An 18,304-nucleotide genomic window follows, 5' to 3' on the forward strand; every position below is an offset into this window, starting at 1 on the left:
TAAACCATTCATCCCATTTTAATGTGGATACCCCATTATATAACTGTAACTTGAATATGTTTTAGTAAACAGGTAAAAAACTAAACAAAATTTGTGTCAGTATCCAAATATATATGGACCTTACTGTATATGCAGTTGTTTAAAGGGGTTGTCCACACTTTTACAAATGATGGCGTATCTTCAGTTGTTCTAGAGTAGCTCCAGTGCCTGAAGTACACAGCTCAGTCTGTTGAAGAGTTGAACATCAGGCATGCGGGGTGTCAGACTCTCGTGGATCAGATGTGATGGACTATCCTAAGGATAGCTGATCAATTGTAAAATGGTAGACAACCCCTTTAAGTGCTGGAAGTTAAGATCCTCATTAAAATTCTGTTGCTCTTCACAAAATAGTTTCCATTTCATGCGCTAACAATTTCTCTTAAGGCGGCAAATATTTACTTACAGCACAAAATCTTGATAGACATCGTATGCGTCTTGTTCTCTGACTGAATAAATGATCTCATTCCTATAACAAAGATATTTCCGAAACAAGTGATGCAGGCTATTACCCAGACAAATACGCGAAGGATGGTGTTTGCCAGAAGGTTTTCAAATGATGATATCCCATCTGTAAGTGGCGTACATACCCGCACGTGAGGCGCATAAGAACAATAGCGGAATTTTTTAAAGTATCTTTGAAAAAAGAAAGAACAAAAGAATATGAATATCTTTCCAATCAAGACATGTAGAAACATAAAATATTTGTTTGATCACAAGATGCTATGATTGATGGTGGTCACCCACACTTAGGGTGATTATATCCAAGTGTGCTGTCACACTACATTTTTTTTTGGGGGGGGGGGAGGGGAAGTCTTTTTTGCCTTCCAAATAATGGCATAAAAGTGTATTTTTTTGGTGTGGCTTTATTTAGTCACCCAACTTTTTTCCTATGTAAAATGACTGAAAAAGGCCACAAGCTTTTTTTTTTTAAAAGAAAGGGGGAGCAAAAAAGACAAGAAAACATCTGTCTGCTGTGTTTTTGACCACTTGGAACCGAACCCGTTTTTTACAGTAATAATTAATTCATAAAGCTATTACACAAAGCCTCGCGAGACTTTGCGAAGTAATAACCTCGGTTCATTGGAGCAATACATTCTAATACTGTACAGAGCTCCCACTCCGTACAGTATTACAACAAATTTTTGGGCGAATCGATTTTGGATGAAGTCGATTCGCTCATTCCTAGTCGTAACCATCGAAATGAGCATTGTATAATGTGATGGAAAAATGAATCAAGCCAGCAAAGTAAGCAATATGGACAATCACAATACATTAGTAAGTGCCTTGTATTAACTTTCTCTACATGATAAATGCTATTTGCTGAAGTGTGATATCCCTTTAAGGCATATGCTACTTACTGTTTATAATCTTTTTTTTTTTTTTTTTTACTCCCAACCTTCCTGGGGCCATAGCTTTGTTATTTTTCCATTCACATAGACATATGATATGAGGCCTTGTTTTTGCGACAGAAGTTTTGCTTTCCAATGGCACCATTAACTATTACATACAATGTAGTGGGAAGCTGGAAAAAATTCAAAATTGGGTCGACCACAGTTTTATGGGTTTTGCTTTTACAGGGGTTCCCTATGTGGTAAAACTGTCCCCTTCATTCTCCAGGTCAGTACGATTACAGCAATATGACATTTATATTGTTCTTCTTGTGGTTTAATACTTAAAAAATTAATAACTTTGGTAAAAAAAAAAAAATTTCTTTGCATCACCATATTCTGATGCCTCTCATGACTATCATATTTATGTCCATGGAGCTGCCTTTTTTTTTTTGACACTTATATTATTAGGTCCCTTTAGCACAGACATCCTCAAACTGCAGCCCTCCAGCTGTTGCAAAACTACAACTCCCAGCATGCCCGAACAGCCTATAGGTATCAGCCTACAGCAGGGCATTGTGGGAGTTGTAGTTTTACAACAGCTGGAGGGCCGCAGTTTGAGGATGCCTGCTTTAGCAGATTAAAACTTGCTCTCAGCGAGGGGTAGCTGTTCGTGCCCTGTGAGCGCAGCGCTCCCAGGGTATGACCTCTTAGTTGCACTGGTCTCATCGGCACCTGAGGGGTTAAAAGTCTGTGATTGGCATTACTGCCGATCATGGACTTTGTCTGTTGTGTGAAACATCACAAACCAGATGGCTATGATGTCCACTCAGCACTATCTTTAAAGACCCAACATCTGCTGTCAAGAAAGGTTTAATCACAGCCCAGTATGCATTAAACTCCTGAGCTCCCCCTAGTGGTGGCTTCAGGTGAACAGCATGATCTATATCTGTACTGGAGATTTAGAGTTGTATATTAGAAGAACAAAGCTCTGACAGCTATGAAGATAGATTAATAAAATGAATAAGCACAGAATTTTGGACCTAAAAATATGATGATAAAAGGCTGAAAAGACTGAAAGATTGGAAAATGTATACATTGTTTGGTTTGCACTAATGGTCCAATCTGCTTTGAGCATCCCAAAAATGCTAATGTTACACCAGCCCTAGGGTTGTTTCAAAACTGGCACTGAGCAAGAATCACTGGTGTTATCGTATTTTATGAAGCCAGCCTAGGATTTTCAAACAGAATGGATTATTGCCACTGTAAATCTCCATTGCTTTTCATTACTACTGACGACATAATTCAATAAGAAGATGTAATATGAACAATTTATTTCTAACAGATGTTTATTAAACCGCTTAACCCCCGTGTGATCACATCTGGTTATAGAATACAAATAGAAATCTTAATGAGAATTTAGATTCCCAGTGGGGAATGCGTGATAGATTAAAGTAATGAATCCTGATTAAGGTGTAGATCTGCAGATACTTACATATGAGAAAGATTCTTCATCGGCTCAAACATTTTTGTGCTTATATTGGGAATTTCAATTTTTTCCACTGATCTATAAATGATATAAAAATCATATTTACAGTAACGGTTATGATACATTGAGAAAAATAAAAAACTCCAGCAATATGGATGCAAAATCGTGAGTCTTTATTGGAAAATACGTTTGGGGTGGGAACCCGACTCCTAGCACAAGAAAGCGGAGTGCCAGAAAGATTTTCTCTATATATAGATTATAATACATTGTTATAAAAAATACCAGGGAATTCCCTTCAATCCCAGTCTAAAGTTCACCATACACATTGCTTACAGTAGTACTAGGTGGAACAAGTGTTATGGTTCATGCACACGACCTTATGTATTTTGCGGTCCGCAAAAAACTGATCCGCAAAAAATACGGATGACATCCGTGTGCATTCTGTATTTTGCAGAACAGAACAGCTGGCCCCTAATAGAACAGTCCTATCCTTGTCCGTAATGCGGACAATAATAGGACATGTTCTATTTTTTTGCGGAATGCACACTGAGTAACTTCCGTTTTTTTTGCGGACCCATTGAACGGAATTGTTTCCGCATACGGCCCCCCCCCAAAAAATGGAATCGACACGGAAAGAAAATACATTCGTATGCATGAGCCATTACTCTGACACAGCCGTACACATTTTGTCCATATTGGCCATTACAGATGTCCAGACTAGCCACACTAGGCAAATGATCTATCCAGGGACATTCTAGGCGACGGGTTGAGCATGCTGAATCAACTGACGCTGAAATTGGAAGGTTTGGCCAACTTTCATTTAATGTTTATGGGCCCTTCTCAATTCTTCACTGATTCCCTCTAGACAAAACGAACCATTATAAATAATTAAAGGCATTTAGAAGTTTATTTATAATAACCAGTTTTTTTTTAAATACTTTCAGCTTTTTTTGTTTCCTGGAGAAACCCTTTAAAACATGTTACAAGGTGGACATTCACTCCATTAGAAGCTGATGCATTGGGGGAGATTTACAAAATGTGCCAGAATTCTGCTGCCGTTTGTGCCTAAAACATTGTATTGCCTTTATGAAGTGCTTTAGACACATCTAGGAACTGTTTTTTACTTGCCTACCAAGGGGCGTGGCTTAACATGCGCCATTGTTCATCTGCCTGTTGACGCATGATTCTGGCGTAAAGTAAGCCAACCGATGGGTGGTGTAAACTTAGACTAGACAGTGTAAAGGTGTGCCAGATTTATCATTCAACATTAGCCACTTTCATTTTATCAATCCAACTAGTCCTGCATGCAGAACATTTTTGTCAGATATTTTTGACAGAAATGTTATCCTGGAGGTATTATTTCTTGCCTAGTACGCATAAGGAGTATTATAGGCCATGCACCGCTCCTGTGGGAAAAATATATGCAAATTAGTTATTTTTCAAAAAATACCACCAGTTGGAAGACAGATATCCTAGAACTTAATGTTTGATCTTTTAAAAAGGCCTTGATGCATATTTTAGGGTTATAGCCAAGCCAGTTCGTCATCTGTAGACAGCTGTTTCAGAGTGACTGGTCCTCATCAGTGCAGAGCAGAGAGAATAGCACAGATTTTTACTCGCAGAAATTTCTGCAACAAAATCTGCCGTGTGAGATAGCACCCTATAGTATGCACATGAGCTCTGAAGAAGCTCTGCCCCTAATGCTACCAGATGTAAGCTATCCTATAAATCAAAGTTCAACCTTTTAAAAGGCCTTGAGACATGACTCTGATATTAAATAAGCCAGCACCTCATCTGCAGACAGATTGCCCCTCATCAGTGCAGAGCAGAGAGATCTGGCTTAGCTGGATGAGAGGTAAGGATAAACTGGGTTCGGTCCGAAATTTGCTATTTTTTTGGACGACAGATGAACCCGACTCTTTTCTGACAGATAGCCTGGATGAGCCAATCAGTGCTGCAGCAGGCAGGGAGGTGCCCTAGCGGAACGCTCAGAAATCAATAAGGCTTTTTACCAGGGAGAGTGAAGGGAAAGGCTAGGATTACAAAGAAGAAGAAACATTGTGTAGGTAGAATAGGGAGGCAGGGAAGCTTTTATCCAAGGGGGAAGAAGTGAGGAACTTTGGCTGCTGTGCCTTCCCAGCAGAACTGCAGCTGCTGCAGTGCAGAGCTCAAAAGCAGCTACCTGAAAGTAAAAACTTTCAATTGTTTTTCCCATTTTCACAGAAATACTTATATATGCAGTTTAGTTAAATCTAACCACACAAAAAAAAAGGAATTACTGCAGCAATACCCATGGTGTGTGAAATTGAGCATCAAGCCTCAATTGTCTATTTACGTATATTCAGATTCCACATGGTTGCAATTTTAATTATTTTCTGGGGGGGGGGGGGTTATTTTAATTAAGCTGCATTTATATACAGTACATGATTACTGCAGCAATAGCCAAGGTGTGGCAGCAATCTACCTGTGTGTATTAAGGTGAAATTAAGCGCAAGCATCGATCATCCATTTATGTATATTCAGTTTCCACATGTTTGAAATTTTACATTTTGGTTGGGGCAGGGTAAATTTAATTAAGCAGCATATGTATGTACTGAATCAATACCAATATTTTCTCACAACTCAGCTGATTCCGATGAATAGACATCCCCTTGATGGTGGTGCCCCATCTTGCCACTGTTGCTGTCTGTCTGCCTAACTACCATCATGGTCTGTACAGCTGCTGCTGTGGCTTGTATCCATCATGATGTAGATCAGGTAAGTGTTGGAGTAAAACTAGTTCTGTTCTAAATTATTCAATGCTTTCCAAGTGCCTAATTCATTTAGGCATACTTATGCATAGCAAAATTTCATGACGTGTTACAACAATTCTGACTTTAGATTTGTAATCCACACACTCGATTTAGTATAGGACAAATGGTTTTTGCCCAGTAGCAGACGAAAAGTTTTTTTTTTGTTGCGTGGTGTTATAGGTGTTCTTGCACTGATTTCAAAATGGCAGGTCCCTGGGGAAAGAGGATGCTAGCTGGTCTGCCTTCTATACCTAGAAATAATCTCAACCACCCAATGCATCTATAATAATAAACTGAGTATTTTATGTGATCATAGGCTGGTTGAGGTGCTGTATACTGCCCTCAGTCTACTGTATTACGTGCCACTTGTGCAAGGGGTGGAGGCTAGTGGCCCAAAATGCTCAGGGGCCCACTGGGGGGATTCACCTGTTCTGCTGTGTGCCAGTCCAAGCCTGCACTTATGCCACTTTCTAAGCATCACACTCTGTACAGTTGCTGCTGCCACCGCCATCATGCTGCCGCTATGACTTGCCTACCATAATCTTCCGTAAGGCTGCTGCTGCCTCCATCATGCTGCTGCCTTTCTGCCAACATGTACCACTTTGTTGCTGCTGCTCATCACTGTTATTTCCCTACTGCCTACTACTATCATTAACGCAAAGCATCTACCGCCACTTTCACTACTACTACTACTATTACCACTACTACCCATAGACAGCCTTGTATGTTCCATGCTATACTGCTCCTGCTGCTGCCACCATAAAAAAAAATCTTAACAAATGAACAAAAAGAGATAACATGTTTTTTATAAAAATTATGAGTCCTAGGAGGCTCAAGGGGGTTATATACCAACTTTCAGGGCAATTGGAGCAACTTTGGTTCGGCCCGAATCAATTAAACTTTTCCAAAAAAAATTCAAACCGGGCCCGAAACTAATCTTGACTGGTTCGCTCATCTCTAGTGAGAGGTCTTTGTCAGGGATCCAGAGGTACTATTTCACCATTTAAAGGGTGCCTAGTGGGCTAAGACATTTTAAAGGCTATGCAATGCACCTCTGGAAAAAAAGGTATGTCAATTAGCTCTCTGTTCAAAAAATAAGAGAAAGTTTGTCTCTGGTGCCCCCAGTTGGATGGTGGCTATCTTGTAAGTCGATGTTTGACTTTTTACATAGACATTGAGATATAACTTTGGATCTCTAACAAAGGGCTCTCCCCCAGCTAAGCCAATTCTCTCTGCTTTGCACTTATAAGGGGAAATCACCCTAAAGCAGTTATCTGCAGATGAAAAACTGGCTTGGCTATAACCCTAAGTTATGGTTCAAACAATGACTAAAGGAAGCTACCTTCTAGAGGCTCAGCTTTCTTTTCTTTTTTGAAGACAGTGCTACTCTGGATAGTAAGAAATTCTGATATCCTACAGAATAAATCCAGACCATTTACTGTATTATACTCTAGCACTAGTTTCATTCATACTTGTGTGTATTGGCTCTTTATTTTGTCCATAAACATCAGGTACACAATAGGAGGTCAGTGTTATCTAATAGAGATGTTCAGGCCTCTCAAATTCTGGCCAGATGTTTTCCCACACAATACTTAATTTTCAATGTGCAGTATATTCCATATTCCTTTTGATTTTGGCTTTCAAAACTGCATCAGTAAACCTGACAGTGTGGCCATACCCTCATAGGCTTTGAGTCGAAGAAATAAATCCTAGTGGCAAGTGATTGACTCTAAAGGCAGCTCGTATTTTACTCCTGGACCTCTGGGGCTCACTATGGCTTAAGAGACTGAGGCCACTGGGGGATCCTCTGGTACTATGTTGGGATAGTCTGACCCTGCTCCCTATAGCTATGTTCCTGCATGGAGTTTGGACATTTATTTTACCCTCCATATCAGTTTTGTAATTAGGGAAAGTGGCTGGAGGTTCAAGTAAAATTTTATTCATCTACCCTTCCCAACGGATATTGTACAGATGTAGCAGGGTTAACACACAAACTCTTAACTCAAATTTCTTAACTCATCGCGTTATCTTGAAACAAAAGCCATTGAAAAGCAATTTAAGGTGTTTTCTTAACGCATTTAGTTTAGATAACACGTCTCATAAAGCATGTGTGTTAACTCTACTACATCTGTAGGTGAAGTTTTTCCCTCATGAGTTTATTTACAAGTAAAAATACAGACTCTTAGACAACAACCATCTGTATTTTTAGAGTATGTTTGTGGGTGATATAGTAGCTGTATTTTGTTACTTACCATTACAATAGATAGATGCATGCAATCTAATTCTATCTTTATTAGATATACGGTTGGAGATGTCTGGGATGTGGGTGTAGTTCCTGCAGGTCTTATTACTTTTCTTGGTAACAGCTTTTATATATGGACACCACACTGACTTGAAGTTGCACGTGGTGAATATTTATGGCACATGAGCCATGGTGGAAAATTTTAGCTTGTATAGTTGGTAAGTTTATGTTTCTTGGACAGATTTACTGCCCCAGAGACTCTTCAGGAATATTTTTAATCTTGCAAACAATGTAGTACAGTACATCACCAAGGTAAGACAATTTCAGTGGTATTTTATGTATATATTTCTTGCTTCAACTTCTCCACACTAAATTTGTTTTCTGGTATTTGCAATGCCTTTTGCAAGTGAGAGGATTACATTTAGGGTGCCTTCACATGCTGCAAATTTGGTTGCATGTATTTTCACAACTGAAAATCATTTCCATTCATTTGAATAAGATGGAAAGCACATGGATTTCTGCAAGCCCAATTCAGGTGAATGGAACTGATTTCGCAGAAACTTCTGAAACAAAATCCGAAGTGCGTGAGCGCACCCTCTGTGTTCCTTTACATCCATCAGATTTTGTTGCAGAAAATTTCCGTACCTGAAAATAAGTTTCATTAATTTGAATGGGGCTTGCAGAAATCCATGTGCTTGCCGCCAAAACAATCCTAATTCCGATGAATGGAAGTGATTTTCAGGTGAGGAATTTTTCTGCAACAAAATCTGCAACGTATGAAGGCACCCTAAATCATTCAATCATTCAATTGATAGCCACAGGTACAGCTTCCCTAACCTTACATCTGGTAGCATTAGAGGCAGAGCTTGTTTAGAACTCCCAGAACTCCAGGGGAGCAAGTATTGCCTATAAGTCTCCTCACTCCGACTAAGGCGCTTTCCCCCCAAGGAGAGCTAGTACATTCCAAATCCTGACCTACGCCTCTCACCCAGTTAATCCAGTACTCTCTGGTCTGCACTAATGAGGGGCAATCACCCCGAAACAGCTGTCTGCAGATGAGGTGCTGGGTTATTTAATGTCCGAGTCATGTCTCAAGGCCTTTTAAAAGGTTGAACACTGACTGATAGGATAGCTGCCTCACATCTGGTGGCATTAGAGGCAGAGCATGTTTAGAGCTCATTTGCATAGTATAGGATGCCTTCACACATGGCAGATTTTGTTGCAGAAATTTCTGCGAGTGAAAATTAGTGCCATTCATCTGACTTGGGCTTGCAGAAATCCATGTGTCTCACTGGGATTTAGGTCTGGACTTTGACTGGGCCATTCTAACACATGAATACAGGGAGTGCAGAATTATTAGGCAAGTTGTATTTTTGAGGATTAATTTTATTATTGAACAACAACCATGTTCTCAATGAACCCAAAAAACTCATTAATATCAAAGCTGAATATTTTTGGAAGTAGTTTTTAGTTTGTTTTTAGCTTTAGCTATTTTAGGGGGATATCTGTGTGTGCAGGTGACTATTACTGTGCATAATTATTAGGCAACTTAACAAAAAACAAATATATACCCATTTCAATTATTTATTTTTACCAGTGAAACCAATATAATATCTCAACATTCACAAATATACATTTCTGACATTCAAAAACAAAACAAAAACAAATCAGTGACCAATATAGCCACCTTTCTTTGCAAGGACACTCATATCCTGCCATCCATGGATTCTGTCAGTGTTTTGATCTGTTCACCATCAACATTGCGTGCAGAAGCAACCACAGCCTCCCAGACACTGTTCAGAGAGGTGTACTGTTTCCCCTCCTTGTAAATCTCACATTTGATGATGGACCACAGGTTCTCAATGGGGTTCAGATCAGGTGAACAAGGAGGCCATGTCATTAGATTTTCTTCTTTTATACCCTTTCTTGCCAGCCACGCTGTGGAGTACTTGTACGCGTGTGATGGAGCATTGTCCTGCATGAAAATCATGTTTTTCTTGAAGGATGCAGACTTCTTCCTGTACCACTGCTTGAAGAAGGTGTCTTCCAGAAACTGGCAGTAGGACTGGGAGTTGACCTTGACTCCATCCTCAACCCGAAAAGGCCCCACAAGCTCATCTTTGATGATACCAGCCCAAACCAGTACTCCACCTCCACCTTGCTGGCGTCTGAGTCGGACTGGAGCTCTCTGCCCTTTACCAATCCAGCCATGGGCCCATCCATCTGGCCCATCAAGACTCACTCTCATTTCATCAGTCCATAAAACCTTAGAAAAATCAGTCTTGAGATATTTCTTGGCCCAGTCTTGACGTTTCAGCTTGTGTGTCTTGTTCAGTGGTGGTCGTCTTTCAGCCTTTCTTACCTTGGCCATGTCTCTGAGAATTGCACACCTTGTGCTTTTGGGTACTCCAGTGATGTTGCAGCTCTGAAATATGGCCAAACTGGTGGCAAGTGGCATCTTGGCAGCTGCACGCATGACTTTTCTCAGTTCATGGGCAGTTATTTTGCGCCTTGGTTTTTCCACACGCTTCTTGCGACCCTGTTGACTATTTTGAATGAAACGCTTGATTGTTCGATGATCACGCTTCAGAAGCTTTGCAATTTTAAGAGTGCTGCATCCCTCTGCAAGATATCTCACTATTTTTGACTTTTCTGAGCCTGTCAAGTCCTTCTTTTGACCCATTTTGCCAAAGGAAAGGAAGTTGCCTAATAATTATGCACACCTAATATAGGGTGTTGATGTCATTAGACCACACCCCTTCTCATTACAGAGATGCACATCACCTAATATGCTTAATTGGTAGTAGGCTTTCGAGCCTATACAGCTTGGAGTAAGACAACATGCATAAAGAGGATGATGTGGTCAAAATACTCATTTGCCTAATAATTCTGCACGCAGTGTATGCTTTGATCTAAACCATTCCATTGTACTGTAGCTCTGGCTTTATGTTTAGGGCCATTGTTCTGCTGGAAGGTAAACCTCTGCCCCAATCTGAAGTCTTTTACAGCCTCTACCAGGTTTTACTCTAGGATTGCCCTGTATTTAGCTCCATCCAGCTTCCCATCAACTCTGACCAGCTTCCCTGTCCCTGCTGAAGAAAAGCACTCCTACAGCATGATGCTGTCACCACCATATTTCACGGTGGGGATGATGGTGGGTTCAGGGTAATGTGCAGTGTTAGTTTTCCGCCACATATAGCGTTTTTCATTTAGGCCAAAAAGTTAAACTTTGGTCTCATCTGACCAGATCACCTTCTTCCAGATGTTTGCTGTGTCCTCTACATGGTTTGTGGCAAACTGCAAATGGGACTTCTTATGGCTTGCTTTCAAGTGTCTTTCTTCTATAAACGCTAGATTAATGGAGTACACAACTAATAGTTGTCCTGTGGACAGATTCTCCCACCTGAGCTGTGGATCTTCGCAACTCCTCCAGAGTGGCCATGCTTGGCTGCTTCTCTAATTAGTGTTCTTCTTGCCTGGGCTGTTAGTTTAGTTGGACGGCCAAGTCTTGGTAGGTTTGCAGTGCCATACTTCTTCCATTTTGAGATGATGGATCGAACAGTGCTCAGTGAGATGTTCAGTGCTTGGGATATTTTGTATAACCTAACCCTGCTTTACACTTCTTCACAACTTTATCCCTGACCTGTCTGGTGTGTTCCTTGGTATTCATGATGCTGTTTGGTCACTAATGTTCTCTAGCAAACCTATGAGGCCTTTACAGAACAGCTGTAGTTATGCTGAGAATAAATTACACACACTCTATTTGCTAATTAGGTGATTTCTGAAGGCAATTGGTCACACTGGTTTTATTTAGGGGTTTCAGAGTACAGGGGGCCGAATACAAATACTAGCCACACTTTTCAGATATTTATTTATAACATTTTTGAAAACCATGTATCATTTTCTTTTCGCTTCACACATACTTGCTTCTTTGTATTGAGCTATCACATAAAATCTCATTAAACTACATTTAAGGCTACTTTCACACTTGCGTTCGGGGTTCCGCTTGTGAGCTCCGTTTGAAGGCTCTCACAAGCGGCCCCGAACGCATCCGTCCAGCACGCATCCGTCCAGCCCCAATGCATTCTGAGTGGATGCGGATCCGCTCAGAATGCCTCAGTCTGGCAGCGTTTGTCCTCCGCTCCGCTCAGCAGGCGGACACCCGAACGCAGCTTGCAGCGTTCGGGTGTCCGCCTGGCCGTGCGGAGCCAAACGGATCCGTCCAGACTTACAATGTAAGTCAATGGGGACGGATCCATTTGAAGTTTACACAATATGGTGCAATTTTCAAACGGATCCGTCCCCCATTGACTTTCAATGCAAAGTCTGGACGGATCCGTCTGACTAACTTTCACACTTAGATTTTTTTGTGAAATATAATGCAGACGGATCCGTTCTGAACGGATACCATTGTTTGCATTATAGGAGCGGATCCGTCTGAGCAGACATCAGACGGATCCGCTCCGAACGCAAGTGTGAAAGTAGCCTTAGTTTATGAGTGTAACATGAAAAAATGTGGAAAGGTTCAATGGGTATGAATACTTTTTCAAAGCACTATACATATATATATATATATATTTATATATTATTCTTCAAACATTTACATTTACTTACAATGATTGAAGATGTGGTAATGTTTCAAACTGATCAGTATGGAGTGATAGTGGATTACAACTGAGATTACTGTATAAGAGAAAAAAGAAGTAATTAGAATATAGGAGAGGACTATCTTTGTACAAAAAAAATCATTTGTACTGTTGTATCTGACAATGCTCTTAGTAACTTTAGACATGCAGGTTAAGGCTACTTTCACATTAGCGTTTTCAATTCCGCTATTGAGATCCTTCATAGGATCTCAATAGCGGAATAAAACGCTTCAGTTTTGAACTGAACGAAACAAAATACACCAAAATGCATTCCGTTCTTTTTGGCTGCGCTCCAATTGCGGACAGAATAACACTGCAAGCAGCGTTATTTTGTCCGCGATGTGGGGCGGAGCAAGATGAATCCGTCCTGGCACACAATGTAAGTCAACAGGGACGGATCGGTTTTCTCTGACACAATAGAAAACGGATCCGTCCCCCATTGACTTTCAATGGTGTTCATGACGGATCCGTCTTGGCTATAGAAGACAAAATACAGCTGGATCCATTCATGACGGGTGCATGCGGCTGTATTATGGTAATGGGAGCGTTGTTGCAGATCCATGACGGATCCGCAAAAAACGCTAATGTGAAAGTAGCCTTAAACTGAAATTATTTTCCCTAAGAGGACCAATACCTGGCAGACAATCTGTTAACATTTTTTATCTCTGATCTTAGATACCTTTGTGTAACCTGAAGAACTCAATGCTCTAATAGGGGTCTTTTTCATACGAAATAAGACAATTTTCTACTTTGTCAGTATTGTAACTTTTTATCATGGCAAAACGGCATTTAAGGATACCTATTCAAACCATTGTAGAATGGCCAAAAAGGCCTAACTACCCTTAGGGTCCATTCACACGTCCGTAGAATGGGTCCGCATCCGTTCCACAATTCTGCGGAATGGGTGCGGAAGCATTCATTCTCAATGGGGACGGAAAGGATGCGATCAGCACACATTGTGCTGTCTGCATCCGCATTTCTGGTCCGCGGCTCCGTACTTCCGGTCCGCAGCTCCCGAAAAAAATAGAACATGTCCTATTCTTTACCGCAATAGCGGACAAGAATAGGTATTTCTATAGGGGTGCCGGCCCGGTGTATTGCGGATCCGTAATACACTACGGACGTGTGAATGGACCCTTATTGGTATGGCAAACAGAGCATTTTTTTTAGAGGCCACCTGAAGATAAGATGTCCATGAGGAGCCTGAATTTATCATTGGCCCCTTTACTGACTTAGTCCACAAGGGTAATTTACAATTAACCCTATTAGTACCCTAAATCACCAGTGATTTTGAAATGATTAGAAATGTTGATGAATAAGAAGATTGATGACTAACACATATATTAAGGAACTGCATAAAACACAATTGCCTAATAGACTTCTTATTACACAAATAGGGGGACATTTATTAAAGCTTTTACCCAACTATTGTGGCGTGAAAAAGTGGCTAATTATGAGACATGCCATATTTGTGACTTTTTGAGCTTAAAGGGAACCTGTCACCAGGATTTTGTGTATAGAGCTGAGGACATGGGTTGCTAGATGGCCACTAGCACATCCGCAATACCCAGTCCCCATAGCTCTGTGTGCTTTTATTGTGTATAAAAACAGATTTTGATACATATGCAAATGAACCTGAGATGAGTCAGAGCTTGAAAATATGACTCTTCTCTGGTCACACAAGTAAGATATGACTCTTTTATGCTAATTTGCATATGTATCAAATCGTTTTTTTTACACAATAAAAGCACACAGAGCTATGGGGACTGGGTATTGCGGATGTGCTAGCGGCCGTCTAGCAACCCATGTCCTCAGCTCTATTCACAAAATCCTGGCGACAAAATCCTGGTGCATGGACTGCCAGGGATGAGACTAATTTATAAAGGATCATCTGTCTCTTAATAAATTACTCGCATCTTACTCCAGCATAGGGGGATCAAGACTGACTTATTGGAACGCCAGGCCTGATAAATGTTTCTAAAAGTAGGAGAGATTAAAATCTATCAGAGCAGACACACATAAGAATATCAGGATTGTGAAATCAAAATTTATAATTATCATTTGTACTTACAGTTTTTGCAAGTGTTTAAGCTCTTTAAAACTGGAGAGCGGCACTTCTGTGATTAGATTATTGGACAAATCTCTAGGAATAAACATAATATAAATTAGTAAAAATCCTTCTTAACCCAATTTGCAAATTATGCATAATTAGAAGTGTAGAATTTAGCTTAGAATGCTTTGTTCTAAAGTATTTCATTTTTCTTAACGGCCACGGACAACTTTACACTGAAAGGTTTTTTCCTAAATGGAACACTGAGAAATAATCTGTAATAAAAAATAAAAAAACTGTCTACCATTTTGATGTAGTGTGTGTGTAACTCCTGTACATACAGTATCTGCTGCTTCTGACATAGACCCCAAAGCAAAAACTGAAAAGAATGGCGTGGCATTAACCAAGCAGGAAATGCTCAAACCCACATGCAGTTGTGCATATACACTCACCTAAAGAATTATTAGGAACACCATACTAATACGGTGTTGGACCCCCTTTTGCCTTCAGAACTGCCTTAATTCTGCGTGGCATTGATTCAACAAGGTGCTGATAGCATTTTTTAGAAATGTTGGCCCATATTGATAGGATGGCATCTTGCAGTTGATGGAGATTTGAGGGATGCACATCCAGAGCACGAAGCTCCCGTTCCACCACATCCCAAAGATGCTCTATTGGGTTGAGATCTGGTGACTGTGGGGGCCATTTTAGTACAGTGAACTCATTGTCATGTACAAGAAACCAATTTAAAATGATTCGAGCTTTGTGACATGGTGCATTATCCTGCTGGAAGTAGCCATCAGAGGATGGGTACATGGTGGTCATGAAGGGATGGACATGGTCAGAAACAATGCTCAGGTAGCCTGTGGCATTTAAACGATGCCCAATTGGCACTAAGGGGCCAAAAGTGTGCCCAGAAAACATCCCCCACACCATTACACCACCACCACCAGCCGCACAGTGGTAACAAGGCATGATGGATACATGTTCTCATTCTGTTTACGCCAAATTTGGACTCTACCATTTGAATGTCTCAACAGAAATCAAGACTCATCAGACCAGGCAACATTTGTCCAGTCTTCAACAGTCCAATTTTGGTGAGCTCATGCAAATTGTAGCCTCTTTTTCCTATTTGTAGTGGAGATGAGTGGTACCCGGTGGGGTCTTCTGCTGTTGTAGCCCATCCGCCTCAAGGTTGTGCGTGTTGTGGCTTCACAAATGCTTTGCTGCATACCTCAGTTGTAACGAGTGGTTATTTCAGTCAACATTGCTCTTCTATCAGCTTGAATCAGTCGGCCCATTCTCCTCTGACCTCTAGCATCCACAAGGCATTTTTGCCCACAGGACTGCCGCATACTGGATGTTTTTCCCTTTTCACACCATTCTTTGTAAACCCTAGAAATGGTTGTGCGTGAAAATCCCAGTAACTGAGCAGATTGTGAAATACTCAGACCGGCCCGTCTGGCACCAACAACCATGCCACGCTCAAAATTGCTTAAATCGCCTTTCTTTCCCATTCTGACATTCAGTTTGGAGTTCAGGAGATTGTCTTGACCAGGACCACCCCCCTAAATGCATTGAAGCAACTGCCATATAATTGGTTGACTAGATAATTGCATTAATGAGAAATAGAACAGGTGTTCCTAATAATTCTTTAGGTGAGTGTATATAGGGGAACAAATCCTGCACTTGTGGCCCATTGCTAATGACGATCCCCAGCAAAAATGCATACAGTGGAGGATGCCTGCAGCGAACCACAAGTACCACAATAGACATCCTACACAAGATAGCAATTATGTGGATGTGGTAATCAGTATAGCAATATAACAAAATAATAGCAAAGACAGGTGCACTCTGCGGTCTTACTAAACCTTCAAACTGATGTTAAAATTGAGAGATTAGCCAACATATCCTACGGTGTAGGACATGTCTGAGCCCGAGCACCGTGCCAAGGTTTCTCAAGTAGCTTGGGGACCTAACACTCACCTACCTGCGCCGTATGGGCACTACCAGGAGCCAGTGGGCAAATTACAGGAGCATGAGGCCGACTCACAAACAACTCACCAGTTACCTCCAGCATGTAGCCATGCTTGCAATGGGAGGAGGGAGGAGTCTGCGAGTCCCGCTCAAGACTGGCTGATAAGGCCCAGGCCTCACCAGTGCACATTTAGGTGCACCTGTGAGGCCTGGGCCTTATCGGCCAGTCTTGAGTGGGATTCGCAGACTCCTCCCTCCTCCCATTGCAAGCATGGCTACATGCTGGAGGTAACTGGTGAGTTGTTTGTGAGTCGGCCTCATGCTCCTGTAATTTGCCCACTGGCTCCTGGTAGTGCCCATACGGCGCAGGTAGGTGAGTGTTAGGTCCCCAAGCTACTTGAGAAACCTTGGCACGGTGCTCGGGCTCAGACATGTCCTACACCGTAGGATATGTTGGCTAATCTCTAAATTTTAACATCAGTTTGAGGGTTTAGTAAGACCGCAGAGTGCACCTGTCTTTGCTATTATTTTGTTATAGACCCCAAAGCACACTGCTTCTGGCTGTCTGTCTCTGCTCTCCTCTCGGTAGGGAGGGAGGTTGTACACAGCAGATCAACGTGTAGAGAAAGTGTATAGCATCCATGTCTTTAGGAAGGGCAAATCACTCTGCTTGGACCAGAGTATATATAGGGAGGAAAGCAGACAAGGCAGTATGCAAGAGGGAGAGAGGGGAGTTCATTCACACAGGTTATGTATCAGTGTGAAAAGATAGGACAGAACCTACAACAGACTCTGCATGGAGAGAAAGGGGGAAATCACACACAGATCTCAACCTCACTGTTTGTCTGCACAAGAGAGGGGAGATGCTTCCTGGCATGGGCTGTAGAAGCAAAAAAATCAGTACAGGATTCATGAGTGCTAGTGAAGACAGCAGCATCCTAGACACACAGACCTCACATCCAGCATGTATTATTGGAAGGGGAACACCAACATGAGAAAAGTCTGAAACCTGGAGCAGGTTTGAAAAGGGGTCTGAATGAAAGGATACGGATTTCAGCCTTAAAGGGTTTCTGTCACCTAAAAAATGGGTATTAAGCTGGCTGACATTAGCGATGTGCCATCTCACTGCCTGACGAGAAAAACGAACTTTTATAATATGCTAATTAGCCTCTAGGAGCAGGGGGGGGCGTTGCCCCTGCTCCTAGAGGCTCCACTCTCCTACCGCTGGCCACGCCCTGCTACACTAGCTTGACAGGGGCAGGCATCGTTGGTCTCCTACCTCCGGCCGTGTCTGCAGTGTAAATCTCGTGCCGTTCAGTATTCGGCGCAGGCGCAGTGAGGAAGTCAGCACCCGCCAAGCGTCCTTCCCTCACTGCGCCTGCGCCAAATAGTGAACGCCGCAAGATTTACGCTGCAGACACGGCCGGCGGGAGGAGAGCAGCGCTGCCCTGGCCCTGTTGATCAAGAGAAGAAGGGCGTGAAAAGAGGTGGGCAAACGGAGCCTCTAGGAGCAGGTTCAACGTATCCCCGGCTCCTAGAGGCTAATTAGCATATTATAAAAGTTCGTTTTTCTCAATAACGGCGGCAGGCAGTGAGATGACACTAATATTGCTATGTTCAGCTGACTTTAGCACATCGCTAATGTCAGCCAGGTTAATACCCATTTTTCAGGTGACAGAAACTCTTTAAACTTAGTGCTAAATATAGTGGATTTGAGATGACCACTAATGTATGTGAACTA

General features: G+C 41.7%; 1 protein-coding gene across 1 annotated transcript in view; it reads right to left on the reverse strand.

The window, feature by feature from the left end:
- The window catches only part of RXFP2 (relaxin family peptide receptor 2), a 557,968-nt gene that overhangs the window by 18,126 nt on the left and 521,538 nt on the right, over nucleotides 1-18,304 (reverse strand). The window contains exons 12-15 of the mRNA XM_040426154.1: nucleotides 14,608-14,679; nucleotides 12,505-12,573; nucleotides 2,863-2,934; nucleotides 443-672 (exon numbers count right to left, since the gene is read on the reverse strand). Of these exons, the coding sequence (XP_040282088.1) occupies nucleotides 443-672; nucleotides 2,863-2,934; nucleotides 12,505-12,573; nucleotides 14,608-14,679 (443 nt within the window). The remainder of the gene's footprint in view (nucleotides 1-442; nucleotides 673-2,862; nucleotides 2,935-12,504; nucleotides 12,574-14,607; nucleotides 14,680-18,304) is intronic.

The sequence above is a fragment of the Bufo bufo genome, chromosome 3 (assembly GCF_905171765.1).
Source record: "Bufo bufo chromosome 3, aBufBuf1.1, whole genome shotgun sequence".
Lineage (NCBI taxonomy): Eukaryota > Metazoa > Chordata > Amphibia > Anura > Bufonidae > Bufo > Bufo bufo.